The 19,105-nt window shown below is 44.8% G+C and overlaps 1 protein-coding gene across 1 annotated transcript; it reads right to left on the reverse strand.

Moving 5' to 3' along the window:
• Window positions 1-212: 212 nt before the first annotated feature.
• On the reverse strand, window positions 213-18,702 carry atr (ATR checkpoint kinase). The gene is made up of 48 exons (XM_076108205.1): window positions 18,512-18,702; window positions 18,346-18,437; window positions 17,441-17,593; window positions 16,419-17,332; window positions 16,150-16,292; window positions 15,874-16,044; window positions 15,548-15,711; window positions 15,120-15,272; window positions 14,711-14,909; window positions 14,284-14,540; window positions 13,954-14,150; window positions 13,584-13,684; window positions 13,155-13,326; window positions 12,582-12,737; window positions 12,246-12,440; window positions 11,890-11,985; window positions 11,678-11,767; window positions 11,257-11,352; window positions 10,953-11,083; window positions 10,531-10,674; window positions 10,292-10,385; window positions 10,069-10,194; window positions 9,769-9,975; window positions 9,519-9,632; window positions 9,242-9,357; window positions 8,973-9,093; window positions 8,527-8,664; window positions 8,268-8,439; window positions 7,790-7,956; window positions 7,288-7,452; window positions 6,955-7,046; window positions 6,666-6,757; window positions 6,372-6,549; window positions 6,097-6,282; window positions 5,766-5,925; window positions 5,349-5,528; window positions 4,846-4,988; window positions 4,628-4,725; window positions 4,231-4,460; window positions 3,747-3,881; window positions 3,085-3,285; window positions 2,728-2,871; window positions 2,239-2,389; window positions 1,990-2,146; window positions 1,400-1,553; window positions 1,082-1,233; window positions 799-904; window positions 213-677 (listed from the first exon to the last, which is right to left on the reverse strand). Exons 1-48 carry the CDS (start codon window positions 18,562-18,564, stop codon window positions 504-506), a joined length of 7,830 nt encoding a protein of 2,609 aa, XP_075964320.1. The 5' UTR covers window positions 18,565-18,702; the 3' UTR covers window positions 213-503.
• Between the last annotated feature and the right edge of the window lie 403 nt (window positions 18,703-19,105).

Here is a 19,105-nt window from a genome sequence, read left to right on the forward strand (position 1 = left end):
CTTTCTTCAGCCTCTTAAGGCTTTCAAGAGCAAACACTTGGCTCTAATTGGTGCTCCTCTGAAAAAGGTCAGCTGATTCGACCACTATATGTGCCAGAGAGAAACGTGCACACGAGCACGAGCACGCGCACACACAGGGGATTAAAACAATCGGACCGCTAAAGCGTCTAAGGAGGGTTAAGAGATTAGAAGACACACTTCTTACACACACATTTACCTACAAACACATCTTTTTATTACAACATAATGTTCAGCAATGCAACAAATATAATTTTGTTTCCAGAAAACAGGAAACTTAATGATGGAAGTACAAGAACAAACAAACGGCATTATTAAGAGCTGTTCAACAAACAGTCATGAATGTTTTTGTGTCGTTATTACAAACTTTATGTGGAAGTATTTCTTTGCACTTGTTATACTTGCTTGGAGCCACCTTGGAGGGCAGTTCAGACTGTCTTGAGTAGACATTTGATAACAGGAAAGCCTCTTACATTCTGTGTGTTTTACAGGTAGGGCCCCCAGCCCAGATACATCTGACAGAGCAGCTTGTCGTCTGTTGCTTCCTGTATGAGGTAGTGGACGTGTCCCTCTATGGACAGAGGCAGACCGAGTACTTTGTTCCTGCTCTTTATTACTCCCTGCAGACGCTGGTCGATTTCACACACGTGGGTTTTCGCCTGGAGGAGAAAGAAGGGGGGGGGGGGGGGCGCATTAATAAGTTATATTAGACATGCACGCTGCTCTAAATGCATGTAAACAAACTTCCGGAAGCAAAATCCACCTCCAAAATGCACACACCTTTTCATTAACTATCTCTCCGGTCTCGTTGGCCTGAGCTTTTGAAAGTCCTTTGGCTTGTTTGCTCCACTCCACCAGCGGGTCATGAAGGAAGGTCTTAAGCACACTTAGAGGGAACGTTAAAAACAAAAATGTAACTTTAGAATCCTTTTTTTAAAAACAGTAACTATATAACTATACACTCCTTGCTTGGTAAACATACTCTACCCCCTGTCTTTTAAAAACATTATTTCTGTACACCATTGAGACAAGGTTTGAAGGAATATTATTTATGTTTGTGTACCTCATGAGCGGTTCCCTCTGGTCTCGCATTAGTCTCAGGGTGACCTCACAGGCCTGTCTGAAGAGACCCTCGGTGCCCATGGGCCCCATGGCGTGGACCATGTTCTGGGTCAGACGGAAGGGAACCACCTCGGGGACGTCAAAGGTCTCCCCCTAGTGGAGAGGGAAAGAAGGAGCGGTAGAGAAATGAGGGGAAAGGGCAGGCAACAGGAAAAAGTAGGATGAAATAACAATATCTAGGAATTTTACATGATTTACGATTTATCTAAATTACTCCCGATTCATTTATATTCAAAGACAATTTGAGGCAAAAACAAACCTTGTTGAAGAGGCAGTTGAAGTCGACGTGAACACATTCCCCAGTGAAAGAGTCAAAGAGGATGTTTTCTCCGTGGCGATCCCCCAGACCCAGGATGTAGCCCACCATGGACATCACGGCGGTGGAGCGGCAGTACGCAGAGCGACTGCTGTACCTGCGAACACAAAGAGTGAGTGATTACTTCTTATCCCTGGATTTAACCGCAACCTAAATCGATCAACCAACCCCTCCCCCTTTAAATTAATTAATTTCAATTTAAAGGCCAGACTACAAAAGGTTAAGTACAAAAAATTATAAATAATGCTCAATTAAATGCCAGACTTAAAAGCTAAAACACAATAAATATTTGGAATTATAACGTCAATAAAGCTCAATTGAAAAGCCAGACTAAAAAGGTCTTAAGATGCTTTTAAAAATACCAACATTCTCTGCTGCTATGTAATTTTAAACCCAAACTGGACCCTTATGAAATGTAAAACCATGCAAAAAGTTCTACATTTTTAAATCCAGAACTGAAAATGCTCCTTTCAAAACGTGGTAACATACACAGACAAACACACACTAAAAAAGAGTTGCAGGTGGGGTCGTACCAGGATGTGGGGTCGGGGAAGGTCCGGAGGAACCACTCGTGGAATACAGGAAGGTGTCGAACACAAAGCACCTCCTTGTGGATTCGGAGCTTCTCCTCAAAGGGGGCTGTCTTCGGAAGAATAAGCTTCCTGAGCTCTTTACCTGATAAGTAGATACCTAGAACACACATACAAATATGACCAAGATACATTTTTGTTTAAGCTGACAATTTGTTTATCTCTACTTTTAGGTTTTAAGTGGGAGTGTACCTCTCTCTTTATACAGCTTGGTGAGAATGTGTCGAAGACCAGCGGTGTTGTTGACCCATTCGATGATGCCGCACTCCTCATTGAGAGGAATCACAGCGTAGGTTCGGATATGTAGCTCCCTCCGCCTGGATTCAGCATCTTTACGCAGGCACTACACATGCAAACGCACACAGAGACCATGTACACGTGCAATGAATACTGCTGACTTTAGAGTGTGGTAACTCTTTTTACACGCACGCAGTAGACTTAACACAGAGATACTGATTTATTAGGTACAATCTAATAGGATCAACAGCCCTGTCATAAATCAATTTTTGGCAGATTTTTATAATTTCAGTTTCTGGTCACACTGTTCAGCATTGCATTGTACTGCATATTACAATATTGACAGGTGTTACTTCCATCTGGGGACAGATGACCACTACTTCTCCATAATAATCAATATAACAAAAAAATATTGTACAGTTAGTAAACAAATATCACACACACCTTGTTTATGAGGCAGTTGAACTCCATGAGTCGGCAGTCCTTCCTCAGGTCATCTTTAGGTTTACACATCATGGTGTAGCTCCGCCCATCTGAACCCTTCAGACTTATCTTCTTAGGCTTCTGTAAGGAGGCCAAGATCTCCACCTTCTCACACACACACACACACACACACACACACACACACACACACACACACACACACACACACACACACACACACACAAGTTCAACAGTTCAAGATGATTTCTGTGATCATAAAATCTGAATTTCTCAGATAATGCTGCTTTATGACCCTTTGTAACATTCCTCCTAAAACATTTATGACATCTATCAAAATGATCTTTCCCTCTCTCTTACGTTGTCTTCAAACCCGTCCAGGTAAGCCCAGTGTCCGGGGAACGCGTCGTGCTGTGTGTTTGCCCCGCCAGTAGAGGGCAGCGTAGGGATGAGGACCGACTGCAGCGGGATCAGGATCTGGCTGAAGGTCGGCTCCTCCACCAGACGTTTTAGCTGCTTGAAGTGAACGCTCATGCTGAGGGTGGTGCTGTTGCCATCCACCTGAAAGACACATTCACAGAAATATGTATTCAAGGGGATCAAGACATGTTGATTTGATCTAATCTAATCTCGTCAACCAATAAAATGTGTTGGTCCACATTCACCTCGGAGTATTTTATAGCGAGCTTTTGAAGTACGTGAACAACTACATCTTTATGCTGTAGCTCCACAACCCATTAAAAATCAGTATGAAACTATGCATTTATCAAATAAATCGTACCTTAGGGTGCCATGCAAACCAGAAAACCACGGCACGAAGGTAATAAAATGAAATTAGGCTATATCATATTTACACATTTGTCATTTTGAGGTTAAAAAATGAATCTTTTTTAGATTAACACTTGACAAAGTATAGTTTACATAACCTTCATAAATCTAAAATTACCAGGGTTTGGAAGTGAACTTTCTATTTTAATTCTATGTAATATAATACTTGTATGTGTGTGTGTGTGTGTGTGTACCGGCTTGTTGCAGAGCTCCAGCAGCTTGTCAGTCAACCTGTTGGCATCTCCAATGAATTTCTCCAGAGACTGTTTGAGACTAATTGCTTTCTTAAGGATCTGATTACAACGGTTCATACGCATCGGGTAGGAAGACTGAAAAAAAAGACAAATAAAAACACACAGAGTCAGGACTGAATGTGAGGTAATATATCTTTAGAAAAGCAAATAGTAGACTTGGGAGTTTATGCAGGTATTAAATCATCTGGTCAATCAATCACACAATAAGCATGAGGGATTTGTAATGTTTGCAAAGGGAACTGATCTGACAAAACACATTGTGGCATACACGCAGTATAAAGTATACACTTCTAGTAGATGGTGGTTGTGCAGATATTCAGTGTTTAGGAGTTCTTCACCATGCCTCAAAAGATTTAACTGCAGGCATTCAGCGCACAAGTTCCTGATTATCAAGGCAACAAAAAAAACACACACACACTCCTACCTTGGAGACAGCGGCCATTAGCCACATAGCCTGTTGGGGGTACGCCAGGAAGACTTTGGCCACGATGGTCATGAGGACGGTGAAGACCTCGTCGCTGGAATGGCACACCCTGGAGATGAGCTGGGAGAAGGCTGTGAGGAACTGGTACGGCGCCAAGTTGGCACAGTGCTCGCTCACCACCGTGTTGATTTTGCCCAACTCCTGTCGCATCTGTCTGTCTGCTCGCCCCGCTGTGGTGGAGGGATGTGTGGATAGTGTTTGAAGGTGTTTACATATTGTTTTTTTTCTGTCTTCGCTGTTAGGCATAAACTGCTAGTGAGTAGGACAGACACTGGAAGTATCTCATTGCCCTCTGTGTATCTTTATTTAACATTAACAGTCCCTACTGGCCACCCACCTTTCTCACACTCACACACTTTGGCTCCAAAATCCAGCCAGAGAGACAGCATGCGAGGCATGGCCTGGTAGATGTACTGGTTTCCAAACTGCAAGGCTCTGGGAGGGAGACAACCCAAAATGAATGCATGATAAAGAAACGAATGAGTCCACGGTGGAGTAAAGACTTTGCTCATAGACTGAAGGGTCTCGGCATCAGAAGTAAGACAAATAACTTACTTTCCAAAGTATGTAACGATATATCGGATGAGGTTCCCTTGTTTCTCCAGCTTGTTATCCGTCACCATTGGCATCACTTTGTCGTAATACTTGGCCAGGTAGAAGTTTCCATCCTCCCACTCAGGCAGAAGGTTGGTCACGTCCTAAGAAACGCAACAAGCACACTTCAAAGCAGGGCTGCAACTAACATTTTATTGCTGAATTTGCTTACTTTTTATTAATTAATCAATTATTCGGTTGGTCTAAAAAAAAAAATGTCCTGAGGGAATTCAGTTTACTATCACGCAAGACACAGAAAAGCAGCAACTTCTTGCAATTGTAATAGCTGGAATAGGATATGTTTGGGATTTGTGCTTGAAAATGACTTTGTACTATTTGCATTATTGCCTCTACAGTCTCCAAAAATGTCTCAAATGAATCTTGCAAACTGTTCAACTGTGTTTAATCAAAGCCTTTGACTTCCTGCAGCGGTTCATCCCCTCTACAAATGTCACGGCTGTTACCTTGTACGCCTTCATGATGGCATTGGACTCAAAGTTGGCCGTCTCCTCCATGAAGCGTCCCACCAGCAGCATGGCCCTGCTCTTGGTCTGGAGGCTGCGAGGGTCCGTCAGTGGCTGATCCTCGGGGAAACACTGGGCCACGCCCTTCTGCAGGACGATCAGGGCCTCGTGTACATCGCCCTGTCGACACACCAAGATTTGTGTGAGTGCACATTGTGTATGACAATCATATTTTCCTTTAAAAAAAAAAAAGAAGAAAAAAACTGAATTGTGAAGAGGAAAGCATAAAGTTGGTAAATGATTAATGAGTTTTTAGTTGTAAAGCAGGTGCGAAACAGGGTCAGCTTTACACAAGAAATGCTGATTGTGTATTTTAGACAAGGAGGTGCAAACTGTGTTGAAAGGGTCGGTTATTACCTTGGACCAAAGCCACTTGGCCTTCTCGGTGACCAGCTCGGCCAGGTGTGTGTTCTCTGCGTTCAGTAGTGCATTGAAGGCAGTCTGGTGGTGTCCTGCCTTTCTGGCCACGCGGGCACTTTGCAGCCAGCACTCCCCAACCAGCTCTTTGCTCATTGGCCTGCACAGAAAACACGAGGCCTGATTTGTGATGTGCCCTGAACTTGTTCAATTGACACTGATTTTTCTTCAGGTTTGCGTCTTAGTCGGCCGCAAAGATCTGAAAGAGGTTAGCGTAGATGCTACAATAGCATCAGTTATATCAGAGCTATCTCAGTTTCTACATGCTTACTGTGGTCCCAGGCTAAGCAGGGCACGGCGGAGGGCCAGGACCGGCTCCTTGGCCCTGAAGGAATTCTGGGTCATCTCCAGTCGATCCGACCAATGAGGAGGCACATGACTGAGGCTGGGGGCGGAGCATTCCCTCTGTTTCTGCAGCTCAGTAAAACTGTGCTCCAACTCACTGAGCATGTGGAGCCTAACCAGACACACACACACATTCACAAGTTATTGATACAGACAACCAGGAAAACTAATAATGACACGCAAAACGTAACACACACAGACCTGACGATGTACTCGTATCCTCTCTGGTAGGTGCCACACTCATAACTGGCTGCAGACAGAGGGACGACCTGTTCCTTCCTCACCAGCTTCAGCTTCTCATAGAAAGTCTCGGCATCCGGCTTCTTAGCCGACAGCAGTAACTGGCCAAGCCGTACGCCCCAGGTGTTGGACGGGCGGTCTGCAGACACAATGGTAGAGCAAAACTTAAGTCATTAACTGTTGTGTTTCACTAGATATCACAATAGACAGTTCAATATGTTGCAGGTTTCATGGATAAGCGGTGTGTTTTATTACCTGAACTCAAATAATCGTCCAGCAGGTCCCATTTACCGAGCTTCCAGGCCGCCTCCACTCTGTAGGTGTTCAGCTCCGACTTCCACTGGTGCCTTAATATGTGCAGACACAGCTATATTCAGTGGATCTTAACTGACATACATGTTGTCTCGGTATAAAATACAATAGTTAAGAAACCATCAAGACCTTCTCCACCTACAGTTAAAGTGGATTTAACTTGAATTAAATCTAAACTTCAGTGAGTATAGGAGATGCCATAATGTACAATATGTGTATGTCTGTGTCTCACTTGCTGGCCAGTACTCCATTGACCTGAGTGATGACTGTTGACAGCTGTCCCAGGCCGAGCATAGAGGTCATCACCCCGTGATAGTGACCAATCTATACACAGAGGGATAATAATGAAATATGGAAAGAATTACAGAAAGATGCAACAGTGTAACAAATAAGAGCTGACAACACCCTGTTATCTTTTATCCTGATATAAGCGATAATATATATAGTGGCCACTTCTCTCTTATATACTATTGCTCTGAACCTTGTTTTTGTCGTTACAAGGAAAGTTAAGAATGAAAGGCAGAAACAGCAAGGTAACTAAACATGGTACTGTGTGCGTGTGTACCTGGTCCGACTCCAGCTGTATGGCCCGGTCATAGCAGGCGGTTGCGTCTCGGAGCAGGCCGATGCTCTCGTGCTCCAGTATCTGTTCACGCAGCGACGGCTCCTCCCTCCTCAGGGCGTTGACCCCCCTCACTCCATCGGGCTCATGCATGGCAGCGTACAGAGTCTGCAGCAGCCATTCATACAAAATATACATTTCAGAGAGCTGCAACTTCCACTTAACAAGGGATAATTCAACATTATTGTTCTACTCCTACCCTCAACCACACTTTTGTCAAACTTGGTGACACATTTGTATTTACTTATAAAGATGAGCTTAGTAATCTAACAGCAAGGATGTGTTCATAGCAAATTATTTTGTCCTCTTAAACAGGATTTGATATAGTACCAGAACATATAGACTTGCACTGTTGCACTTAATTAACGTAGGTCTATAGACGAAGCATCAACATATATTTGTAACATTCTTCTAAGCAACCAGTAAAAAAATCCATTGAACTGACCTGCAGGAAGGTGAGATGGTCCTGGATGTTCTCTTTGTTTTCTAAGATGTATGCTTCAAAGTGCATGAGGGCGCGAGTGTACGCTTTGGATCGTAGAGAAGCCTTGGCCAGAACGTCCTGTGGAATACCCTTTAAGAAGGCCACCACACGCTGGTACTCCCCGCTCTCTGCAATACAAACATTTGAGCTTATAATGAGTTCATCATGCAGGTCAGTGAACAACAAGGATGCACCCAATTACAATCAGTTCATCGAAACTAAGGCGTCAATATTCCTGAACTAATCATGAAGTACATTTTCCTGTAAATAATTGTGTGTTCTGTTGTCACTGACTTCGGCGACACACAGGATTCAACTTAAGCCGGCTGATTTAATAAACGGGGTCAATAACTTAAAAGTTATTTTACTGTAACTGATGCGTTTCAACACAGCGGTGAAAACCTAGACACCAGAGATTTGTGCATCGGGTGTCTCTCACCGTTGTGTTTGGGTTTGGAGTAGAGGATGTGGCGGCTCCACTGTGTGAGGTGAGACAACATGCTGAACACGGTCTGAGTGCTGAGCTGCGATAGGCTGGAGGCCGTCTCCTGACCAAGACCCCCTCCTCGTCCATCCTCCGCGGTCAGCACGGCCATTATCTCCTCCGTTACCTGGAAGGAGGCGTGTTATTAATGCCAAAAATAAAACAAAAGCCAAAAACCTGGATCAACAGCTTTTGGGAGAAATACGGTCCTCACCCCCTGTTGCTCTGCAGGTGTGCAGCCCAGCAGCATGTACAGCAGGATGTGGGGCAGCAGGTAGATTGTGACCTTGTAGTCGTGTTTGATGATGAAACTGCAGCAGGTGAACACTCGGCTGGCCAGCTCATGTCTCACCTAAGACACATAAAATGTGTGTTTGTTGGTCTCAATGTGCTTGAAACCGTTGCATGTTTTTTTAGTGAACAGTTGTCATGTGACAGTTTGTCAAGAATTGTCTCTGTAGATATTGTGAGCTCCATTTTGATATTCAAAATGTCATAATGCTATTAGTTAACTGCGAACAAAATGTCTTCGGAAAGACAGAATCAGTCCTGACAAAATGCAAAGTGCTAAGAATCTGACAGATTTTGAAGAGACGGATACATGATCAATGAGTCGTGTATCTGTTTGGCTCTGCAGAGATGAACGATTAACCAGCTAACCTTGCTGATGAGGTATCCGGCCCAGGTGGCTGACCAATCAGAGAATTTGCTGCCTCTCTTGCTTAAGTACACTGGCTTCTTCAGTTTGGACCAGTTCACCTCCTTCTGACTGCTCTTATACCTGAAGATGGAGAGGGAGGAGAGATAGGGTAAGAACAAGGACAAAAAAGAAATAAGGGATTTGATATCTAAATTACGTGTGAGACAATTACACGACAGGATCAGAACGTGTACGTGCTGCAAGTCTATGTGTGTATAAATGTGAATACCTGCTGTTGAGGTGTGGTTCCAGTATTTCTTGAATCTGCTCTGGGAATCTCCTCCACAGACGGCGCCCCGGTGAGTCGGTTCGACCCTCACGACACTCAAAGATGGACAGCAGCTCCTACATGACATCGACACAAACACATATTACAGGCAAGACCTTACATAAAACTGAAGGAGTCTCTGTCTGTATGAATGTATGTCCTTCGACTTTTTTGACAACTTTTTATCCGATCAACTTCACTCAGGTATATTTCTGAGGACCAAAGGAAGTGTGAGTACCTGAATTGCATAGGCAGCAGAGTCCTGTGCTCTCACATCATCAGCGTAAGCCAGAAAAGTTCTGGTCAGTTCAGTCAGCAGGTCGTAGGCGAAGTTGGGATCATCAACTCCACTCTGTTCACGGAAAAATATACCGTCTCCAAATGCAGACTTTTACTTAAATATGTTGGAAATATTGCCATAGTTATAAGCTACCTACTGTATATATCTGTTTTATAAATGCACAGCTTTGGGCTTTTGTCTTGCTTACCACAAAGGTGTTGCGGTCGCCGTGGGTGTGAGTGTGTGACAGATCCAGACGTCCAGGATCCACGGCCCCCAGCTCCCCCAGACACTCCCCGCAGAGGAGCCGGGCCTCTGGGGACGAGTCCTGGCAGCCCTTCAGCAGCACTGACACCAAGCTGGAGATGACAGGCTCCACCGCTTCACTCGCACAAACCTGCCGCAGCAGCCACTCCTGCAGTCCACAACACATTTATGGTACGCTTTATGTTGGACTCTGGTCCTTTCAGAGGTAGTCGTCTAACAGTCTGCGTGTGCGTGTGTGTACCTGCTTGCTGTGCATCATGTCCCTGAGGCTGGTCAGCGCATGAATCCTGACGTCGACGTTTTCATGCTGCACGGCCCTCATGGAGAGCTGCAGCGCTGCGGCCAGGTCACTGCTGCTGGCTGTCAGCTGGATGGAATCAGAGTGTATTACCATTTAGTGCATACTCTTATGTTTAACCACAGATATCAATAAATAATCCTCGTCGCCTCTTGTCCATACTGACCTTCTTGTAGTTCTGCAGAACAGTGTGGATGTCTTTCAGCTCTGGGTGGTCGGGCAGGAAGTAAATCTCATGGAGGTAGTCGTTGACCTCTTCCCTGTGGGAGTTTGTAAAATGTTGTTTAAACATGAAAGAGATGAAATTGGGTTAGTTTTGTTTCACTTCGTATGTATGTTTTAGATGTGTAACTTTCTGCAGAGGACCAGTTTGGTCATTTTTTTATTTGTTTATGTGTGTGTTACCTGTTGTCAAGTATCAGGAAGCTGATGATGGCAGCAGTTTCTTTGGGCTGCAGTGGGATGAGGGGCAGGAGTGCAACAATAACATGACTCAGCAGAGGGCCCAAGTGTGCCGGCTCCACGCTCCTCACAAAACACTCCCACGTCCTGTCCACACAGGAGGAAGCAATTAACACGCAGAAGCAGAAGCAAGGCTCTTGAGCTAATCACACAGGATTGTGGCGTGAATTAGTAGACAAAGAGAGCTCTATCAAATATGCAATCATGTTAGAAATCGCCTTTTTCTGGTCAGTGGTTCAGCTATCTCTAGCAACCTTCTCATACGCCTTAACTTTGGGTGGTGAGGGAAGCTGAATAACAGAAGCAGAATACAACAGATGTGCAGTTTCCTTGGGACCTAAATAAACGTGAGTTTGTGTACTGACTGGCAGCAGAGCAGAGGGAAGTCCTCTCTGTATCGGAGGCCCGTGCGGAGCGTCGTCATCATCTTTACTCTGACAGAGCTGATGTGTTTGGAGCCCATCAGCCGCATTAGAGCCATCACACTGGTCAATGCCTGTCCAAAAAAAAAAAAAAACAGGCGAGCAGAGTCCCAGTGGACAAACAAAAGCATTTACCAAATCAGATTGCTGTGAACGATATTGACTTCAATTGGTAGCTCTGTGAACTCTCTGACTGAAACAATACATTTTCAAATATCAAATTAGTTGTCGGGCGAGGATCACACACCAACTTCTTGCGGTCCTTCTCTCCTGCGCTGGAGCTGAGCAGCTGCATGTTGAAGAAGGCAAGAATTCCCAGCAGCTTCGGCTGCAGGTAGTCCGCCTGTCACACAATGACCAAAGAAGGAAAAATGAAAAAAAAGAGTGGAGATTATTGATTACTAATTATATAATAATCATTTGCTATATATATACTTTTATTTTAAATGTCATGTGCATGTAAAGTTGTTTAGCAGAGTCCAAAAAGATCTCTAAAAAAGTGCTTTGTTTGTTTGATCTGAAGTATAATAAATGCATTGTAGTTTGTTTCAAACGCCTTTGGAGCTGAGTGACACTGTGTTATAATTTCACAGCATGTCTCTATTACTATGTATTTCGTGAAAAGTACAAGATAAAGCTGTAATAGCACATTCCACTCTGACACGTACCATGCGTTCTGGGATGGTGATGTCTCGGGGACCCTGGTACGGGTCATCATTGGACGCAAAGGAAGCCAGGATAGCCAGACCATTAAACACCTACAAAGAAACGTAAAGAAACAATAACTAGTTTTAAACTACGTAATTCATTACTGACATGTATGCACTCAAGAATATATACTGAAAAAGACTTGTGTACATGTGTGTGTGTTTGTGTCGACCTGTTGGTAGTGCTCTCCCAGGCGCAGCAGCAGCTCGTTGTGAAGACCCTGGAAGTCTTGCCTTAGCAGAGAGCCCAGTTCAATCTCTGTCTCACTCTGAGAGAACAGTAGGAAAAGAAATATGCATCAGTCTGGTAATCCAATTGTTTGCTATGGACAACAAACATTACTTTATTATCAGCAAAATGTCTTTTAGCCACCTAAAACGCTATATTTAGAATATTTTCACCACTTTACCTGGCTGTCAGACAGCCCTTTACGACGGGGAACTCAAGTCATTATATCCATCTACGCTCTCTTCAAAGCCACAGACTAGTTGCTCTGTTGTCTCTACTGTCGGGTAATATTTTGAATACCTGCAGGTAGTGGAAAGCCCTCTCCAGCTCTTCTTTAGTGCAGGAACAGACCAGATGGCTGAAGATGTACTTGAAGTTGTTGATCAGGATCTCTCTCCTGTTTGCCTTCAGCTCATTGGCCAGGGTACGGATGAGGGCGGAGCCAGTCGAGCTCGCTTTGGCTGCCAGGTAGGGCAAGAGCACCTGGAGGGTCCTCTGTACAGACAAGTATCAAGCATACATGCTCAGAAACAGGCATGTACATATACATCATACAGTCTCAATGTACTATCACAGCACACTGTAGACTGTATGAACGGTTTACTTTTGTGTAGTTAAAGTACGTGCATGACATACAGTGAGGAAGCGGTGGAGGTCCGGGAAATCAAAAGCGTGTGCGATCTGAGCCAGGATGTCCAGAGCAAGCTCTCTCTGATTGGCTGATTCGCTGCCCTGATCCGGTGTGCTCCGCAAGGCCGACGCGTGACGAGAATGCAGCGACTCCACCAGGAACTAAACACACAGAAGAAAGTTAAAGTTAACTAGTTAAATGCAGCACGTCCCTGCATCTCTGAGACGCTGCACACAGATCCAATTCTGTTGACGTAAAAAACGAATTAATCTCAATGCAATTCAGCGTGACAATCAGGAAAGAATACACTTCTCAAATAACTCTCCACCTACAGATGCACACAATCGTTTTGGAGTCCTTGTTACGCTACAACCAGTACCATCGTACTAATTGAACATTAACACTAATTGGAAAACAAAACAGCAAGCTCTGCTGCACGTTTTTAAACAAAATGACTATAGTATTGTTTATATATCTCATTATTATTCATAGCATTATGGACTGAGAATCTATACATTTCTCCATGAGCATCGGCTTATAGCCCAGATTTATTAGAGCAGCATTAAAGATTGTTATACCTGGCAAATTGGGTTCTTGTACTGACTGAAGAGGGTTTGAAGTTTAAGACCTTTGGCAGTGGCCAGGGCTCTGATCTGAGCGTAAGCAGCTACAGACACCGGGGACGACTTGGACAGCAGACAGTGGAGCAGCCGCAGCAGAGAGAACGACACCAAACTACCCTGAGACGCTCTGTCAGGAGAGGAGAGAGGTGAACTAACGGTAAGCAAAACTATTGTCAATACAAACAGAATGAAAGATGTAATGTACAATAACAATGACACAGTAAACATGCTGCAGAAGAACTTGAAACTATACAAACACATAATTGAAGATGAGAAAACGATGACGGTAATGTTGCTAGCCTTATGCCTTAGTTTATGCCACTTTGAGTGGTCCGCACACAGCTGGTGGTGCTATTCTGTTCTCTAGAGGGAAGACACCCGTACCTGCCGATCTCTCCGGTGGTGAGGATCAGAGTGTTGCGCAGGTCGTCGTCTCTGTTGAGTTTAGCGTTGTTGAACGCCTCTTTAAGACGGGTGACCAGTAGCTTAGATAGCAAGAAGAAACACACACATCATCAACCTCACCATCATTTTCAATATCAATAAAAAAGCAAGTATCTATATACAAATCACAATCCCCAAAAGGCCAGTTCTAAAATGTATGAACCAAGTAAAAATGTAAAACCTTTCCCCTCCTTGACTTTTCCCCTTAACTACATTCAATATTTTATGATGTTTTGTCTTAAAATAACACGCTTATAATGAAAATAATGGGGGTTTTTTAGACATTAGAGTCTTACAGCTGGGACTGTACCTCACTCAGAGAGCCCTGCTCGGAGTTTCTGCTGGTCTCCGTTAGCAGGAAACGCACCGATTGGCTGAAACGTGTTCTGACCACTGGATCCGAGTCCTCCATCAGACCAAGAAGAGCACAGAGAACCGCCTGGGAGTCGCTTTCTCCAGCAACCAGTTTGACATGCTGGCAGAGGTGAGGCAAAGCTTCGAGGAAAGCTAAGAAAGTGATATAAACAAGTAAATAACCTGAATGAAATAATGCAATGCAATGTATTGCATATATAATTAATGTAGAATCTTTTAGGCTTTCTTGTAAAAGCTCATTATTGAAGCAAACATCACACAATACCTTGTTTAACACTACTTGGAGCTTGCTGTTCGAGCAGTGGCAGGAAGGGTCTGACAACAGTAGCACTGAGGGATGGAGAAGTATTCCCAGAATGCTCTGCTGCAAGGCTGAGTTGGTGGCAGAGGATCTCAGGAACACGAGTGGAATCTGTGTGGGTGTCACTAAGCTGGGAGAGCTCTGATTGGATACAGGTTAGCTGACCGATTATCCTGGCAAGCTCCTGCTTCACCTGCTCCGAGCCGTCCCCCATCCTGGGACTGCAAATGGTCAAAATGTGCAACATGAACATAATGGAAAAAAAAGTTTAAAACACTTAAAATAAGCACAAAATCACTGAAGAATGACAAAACAATGACACTTGGGCAAGTGGCAATGGTCATATTTGCGATTGTGTGCATATTGTTTATACATATATATGTGTGCGTACAGCAGAGAAGTGCTGATGAGGTTTTGGTGCGAGTTTCCAAGGTGGTGAAGAAGAAGAGGGAAGGCCCTGACTGCCGCCGCTCTCCTCACATCATCTGGACTCAGCAGCGTCTTGGACAACACGCACACCCGCCACGTATCACACACGCCACGACGCAGAAGGGCCAGCAGTGACACACAGTCCGCCTGGATCTCAAACGCTGGAACGACACGTCAAGTTTGACGTCACTACAAATAGTCACAATGCAAAGAGCCTGCTAAAAGTATTCTTTAGCAATTGTGAAACGTCTTTACAAATATTTAGCTCCTGAATTCACAAAAAAAGATACAGCTACGGGTGACCAGAGACGCCATCACAAATTTCATTTTAGTGAGATGTTTCTGAGTTGTGATGCAGGATAAACACTCACAGTAACAGAAGCTGAGTCTATTAGCGAAGACCGGCAGCCAGGAGGGGAACCCTGAACTCTTGTAGGCGGAGAGGGACTTGTTCTCACACACCCAGGGAAGAGACAGCAGAGCACACACGCGCCGCTGGAGCCCGTCCTCGCTGTTGCTGTTCACTACACACACACACGAACACACGCAAACACACACACACACACACACACATACATACATACATACACAAACACACGCGGAGATGAAAACAGATGGCGATCAATGAACTGTACTCAAAAGGATGTGCTTCGGGGTTGATTTCTGCCATATACTTTTACATTCATTCGTAGGGAACAATCAAAATAACTGACAATATTCGTTAGAGGGGACAAATAGTAGAAAAATAACAAATAAAAAGCATAGGAACAGGATGTATAATGAGTGTACATATCCTTACTTGTCAGGTAGAGGATAGAGTCCAGGACCCTAACAGTAGTCCGGAAAGCAGACTGAAAGTAGCTGTGGTTTGAGTCGGGTTGAGGACCTCCGTCTAACACCGACTGACAGCTCTTCAGCGCCCTGCCCAGAGTCTCAGAGGGCACCCAGAGGAGAGCAGAAGGACTGTCAACAACGAGACAGAGAAACAAAGAGTGGTATAATAAGCTCGGTGAGAGAAGAAATATCACAAAACTCCAGCAACTTATTCTTACACTGGAGAGTCAGTATTGACGTTATGTAGTAGGAGGGCTGGAGTGGCAGCAGGTGTAAATGTCTGTGTACTACCTGGTTGGAGAGGAGCAGAGGGCTGCCAGGTGGAGGATGAGGGCCAGACCCTCTAGAGCACAGAGAGTCAGTTTGGTTTCAGGGCCGTCAGAGTTCAAGAAAGTCAGCAGCTCCTCCAGACGACTGTTCACCACAGCCCAAACCTCACTGCCAACACGCATGTCCACCTCCCTTAAGACACGGATACACATGATTTAAGTCAAAACCCAGTCTCTACTCTCTTTTACACCACTGCACTACTTAACAGAACACAGATGTGAATGTTTAGGAACTTACGCTGCTGATGTTTTTGTTGTTTTGCCGACTGACTTGGTGGCAGATTTGCAGGATTTCTTTGCAGCAGTCTCTCCGTCTCTTGACTTCTGCATCACCGCGGCCGTCTCAGCCTTCAGTGCGGCTCGGAGAAACCCCTCCGCACACTGTGAAACACAAGCAGCACAGATATATGTGAGGAGGGCGAGAGAGAAAAGACGTGACGATGGTTATAACAGCAAGAGAGAGAGATTTCTAAAAAAAAAAAAAAAAGATGGTGAACAGAATCCTACTTCAGCCTGAGCTTCTGTTCCGACGGTGCGTGCCAGCGTCCTGCAGACCTCGGTGACTCGCTGCCTTCTTAACAATGCGGCACTTTCATAAACTACGGCGACGGACAGCAAGAAGCTGAACAGCAAGCAGAGTGATTCGGTAACCTCTGACCCCAGTTTGACATCGGAGCCTCCGAGAGCACAAACACACTCGAACATCTGCGAGAGATGGATGGGCTCAAAGCGTGAGTGAGAGACACCAGACGACTGAAACACACAGCGAGTCAGGTGCAGCAGCTCTCCTTCATACGGATGCTTCTCATCTAAGTTTGTGTTTGTTGTGTTCGTGTAGGAATGCGTTTCCAGCAACTGGAGGTAGGCTATGAAGAACTCGTGGCCCTGCATCTCAGGAAACCCTCCCAGCTCCACAAGTCGACTCAGCATCGCCATGGAGCTCTTCCTCAACCTGGTGTTGCCATTGGCGAGGAAGGAGCAAGCCGCCTCCCAGGCCACACTGACGTCACGGCGGGAGACGACTCCCCGCAGAGCGTCGGTTACGGCACCGATTGTCACGGCGCTCAGCGACTCCAGGGCAGCCGGCGAGGAGAGAACCAGAGGAGAGGCGGTGAGGTACGAGGAGGCAAGACCGGGGGAGATACCGAAGCGCTCGAGAGTTACAGGCCACCGGCTCCGTTTGTGAATGTCCAAAGTGTGTCCGCTTCCTGCCAGTGTGGAAATGTGAGTGTACAGGATGCCGCTGAGGTCCTGGGCCAAAGAAATGAGCTCCTGAGTGAGGTGGCTGAAGATGAACGGCGCCCTGGCTCTCAGAGTGTGAAGCAAAGAGCACAACACGGCAGAGACCCGCCCGTGGATGACGTCACAGTCTGGAGCTGCTGCCACACGAAGCAAACGAATAGCCACCCACTTACTGAAGTCTGAATCAAGGGAGGAATGAGGAGACATCAGAGGTTGAAAAGAAAAGCACAAAATAATAATAATACAGATAATAATTGAACATTTTTGACATGTTTAACTTCTTGTACCAGTACAGCTCTGTGTGGTGTCTGGGTACTGCGATGGCTGGCAGGCAGGGTTGGCGAACATCAGAGACGAGGATTTGATTATATGCTGCACAAAGTCCAGCAGCATCACACAGGCCGGCTCTGAACTGGACTTCTTACTCAGACCGAGAGCAACTGGAAGAACACAGATTTGATTAACACAACTGGTTCACAACCTGGGGATCAAGAACCTTCTTTCCCCTGATTGGTTACAAGATCAATCTGAAAAGTCACAGTACGATGAAAGGGTTAGAAGAGACGGAAGCGCATACTTATGCTACATAAAATTACCTTTTTTGTATTAATAGTTGTTGGTGCAACCCCAAACTAGGCAAGAATAATAGGAGGAGTCAGACTGTTACATTTCTGATCATTCATTGCCAAATAGGGAGGCCTAAGCTGGACTTCTGGGAGAGCACAGGCCAAAAAAAACCCACCAACAACAAACAAACCAAACAGCCCTGGTTGGTCGGGATTATGATACAAAACGGCTATTACGACAACAAACAAATGTAACAGCATAGATATTACCTTTCTGACATGTAAGTGGCAACAGCATACAACTCACCTATAAACTAATTTTGACAGAAAAGTCCTGACATAAATGTAAAAGTAGTAGTAGTAGTAGTAGTATACAAAACAAAGACATAGCAAAATTGTTGCAAGAGGAAAAGGACATTAAAAAAAACTCAAATATTGAAAAGATAAGAGTACAAGCAAGATTGGTTGAACATACATTGCATAAACATCTGCCAGTTTTCACTAAAAGCTGACCACTAACGCTTTTATAGCTCCAACAAGCTGTTATTTACTACTGCACTGTACTGTCAGGTGTTTCTGTTATTGTGTCCACCCCCTGCACGTGCTGGAGATTCCTGGAGACTCACCGGCATCCACGTCCGTCAGTATCCGGTCGATGAACTGACAGAGGATCTGTCGAGGTTTCTGCACCGCCTGGTCGTACTCAGCCGCGCTGGCGCTGCAAACACCAACACAGTGTGACGTTAGCGGTGTTTATGGCTTAGCTTAGCCAACTTTTAGCCCGTTACTCACCTCGCTAGCTCCTGCAGAGCCGGTATCATGGCAGACATCTCCAGTCCTTCCATGTTTACAGTCTCTTGGTGTGTCGCTACTTGAACAAGCAACTTCTTTAAAAATATTATATTAATATTGTGAGGTAACGTGCTTTTTAACCAGCACACTTTCGGCGCTACATGTCCTGTCCGTCCTGTCCGTCCTGTCAAGTGTTTCGAAAACTTTCGCTCCAAAATGACGTGTTTGTTATGGTACGGCAGCCGTCGAGGGTCAACACACCTACGTTTAAACTCGAAGTGCAAATTGCTCCCCCTGGCGAAATAATTGTTAATATACGGACCGAAAAAGTAAATACAGTACAGCGGTGGAAGACGTACAGAGGCATTTTATTTAGGGAAAAGTACAAGTACAAGTACCAGTAAGTATTCCCTCTGCAGAATGGTCATAATCAGGTAATATTCAATTCATAGATTGTAATAGACACTAATTTATTGATGTGTAAGCATATTTTTTATGTTGCAGATAGTAAAGGTGGGGTGGTTTTATATACTTAATTTATTTGTTGATAAATATTGTTGCATTAGTAATCTGGATCTGTAAAGTATTTAGGAA

This window comes from Anarhichas minor, unplaced genomic scaffold (genome assembly GCF_050575085.1).
Source record: "Anarhichas minor isolate MPS153535 unplaced genomic scaffold, ASM5057508v1 ptg000040l, whole genome shotgun sequence".
NCBI classification, from domain to species: domain Eukaryota; kingdom Metazoa; phylum Chordata; class Actinopteri; order Perciformes; family Anarhichadidae; genus Anarhichas; species Anarhichas minor.

Excerpts from the sequence above, each read along its gene's own strand:
- atr (XM_076108205.1), bottom strand. The coding sequence starts at position 18,564 with ATGGAAGGACTGGAGATGTCTGCCATGATACCGGCTCTGCAGGAGCTA. Across the intron at positions 16,045-16,149 it reads ACAACAAAAACATCAGCAGC|GGAGGTGGACATGCGTGTTG; the intron begins GTAAGTTCCTAA and ends CCGTGTCTTAAG. Across the intron at positions 4,461-4,627 it reads AGTGTGTGAGTGTGAGAAAG|CGGGGCGAGCAGACAGACAG; the intron begins GTGGGTGGCCAG and ends CCTCCACCACAG.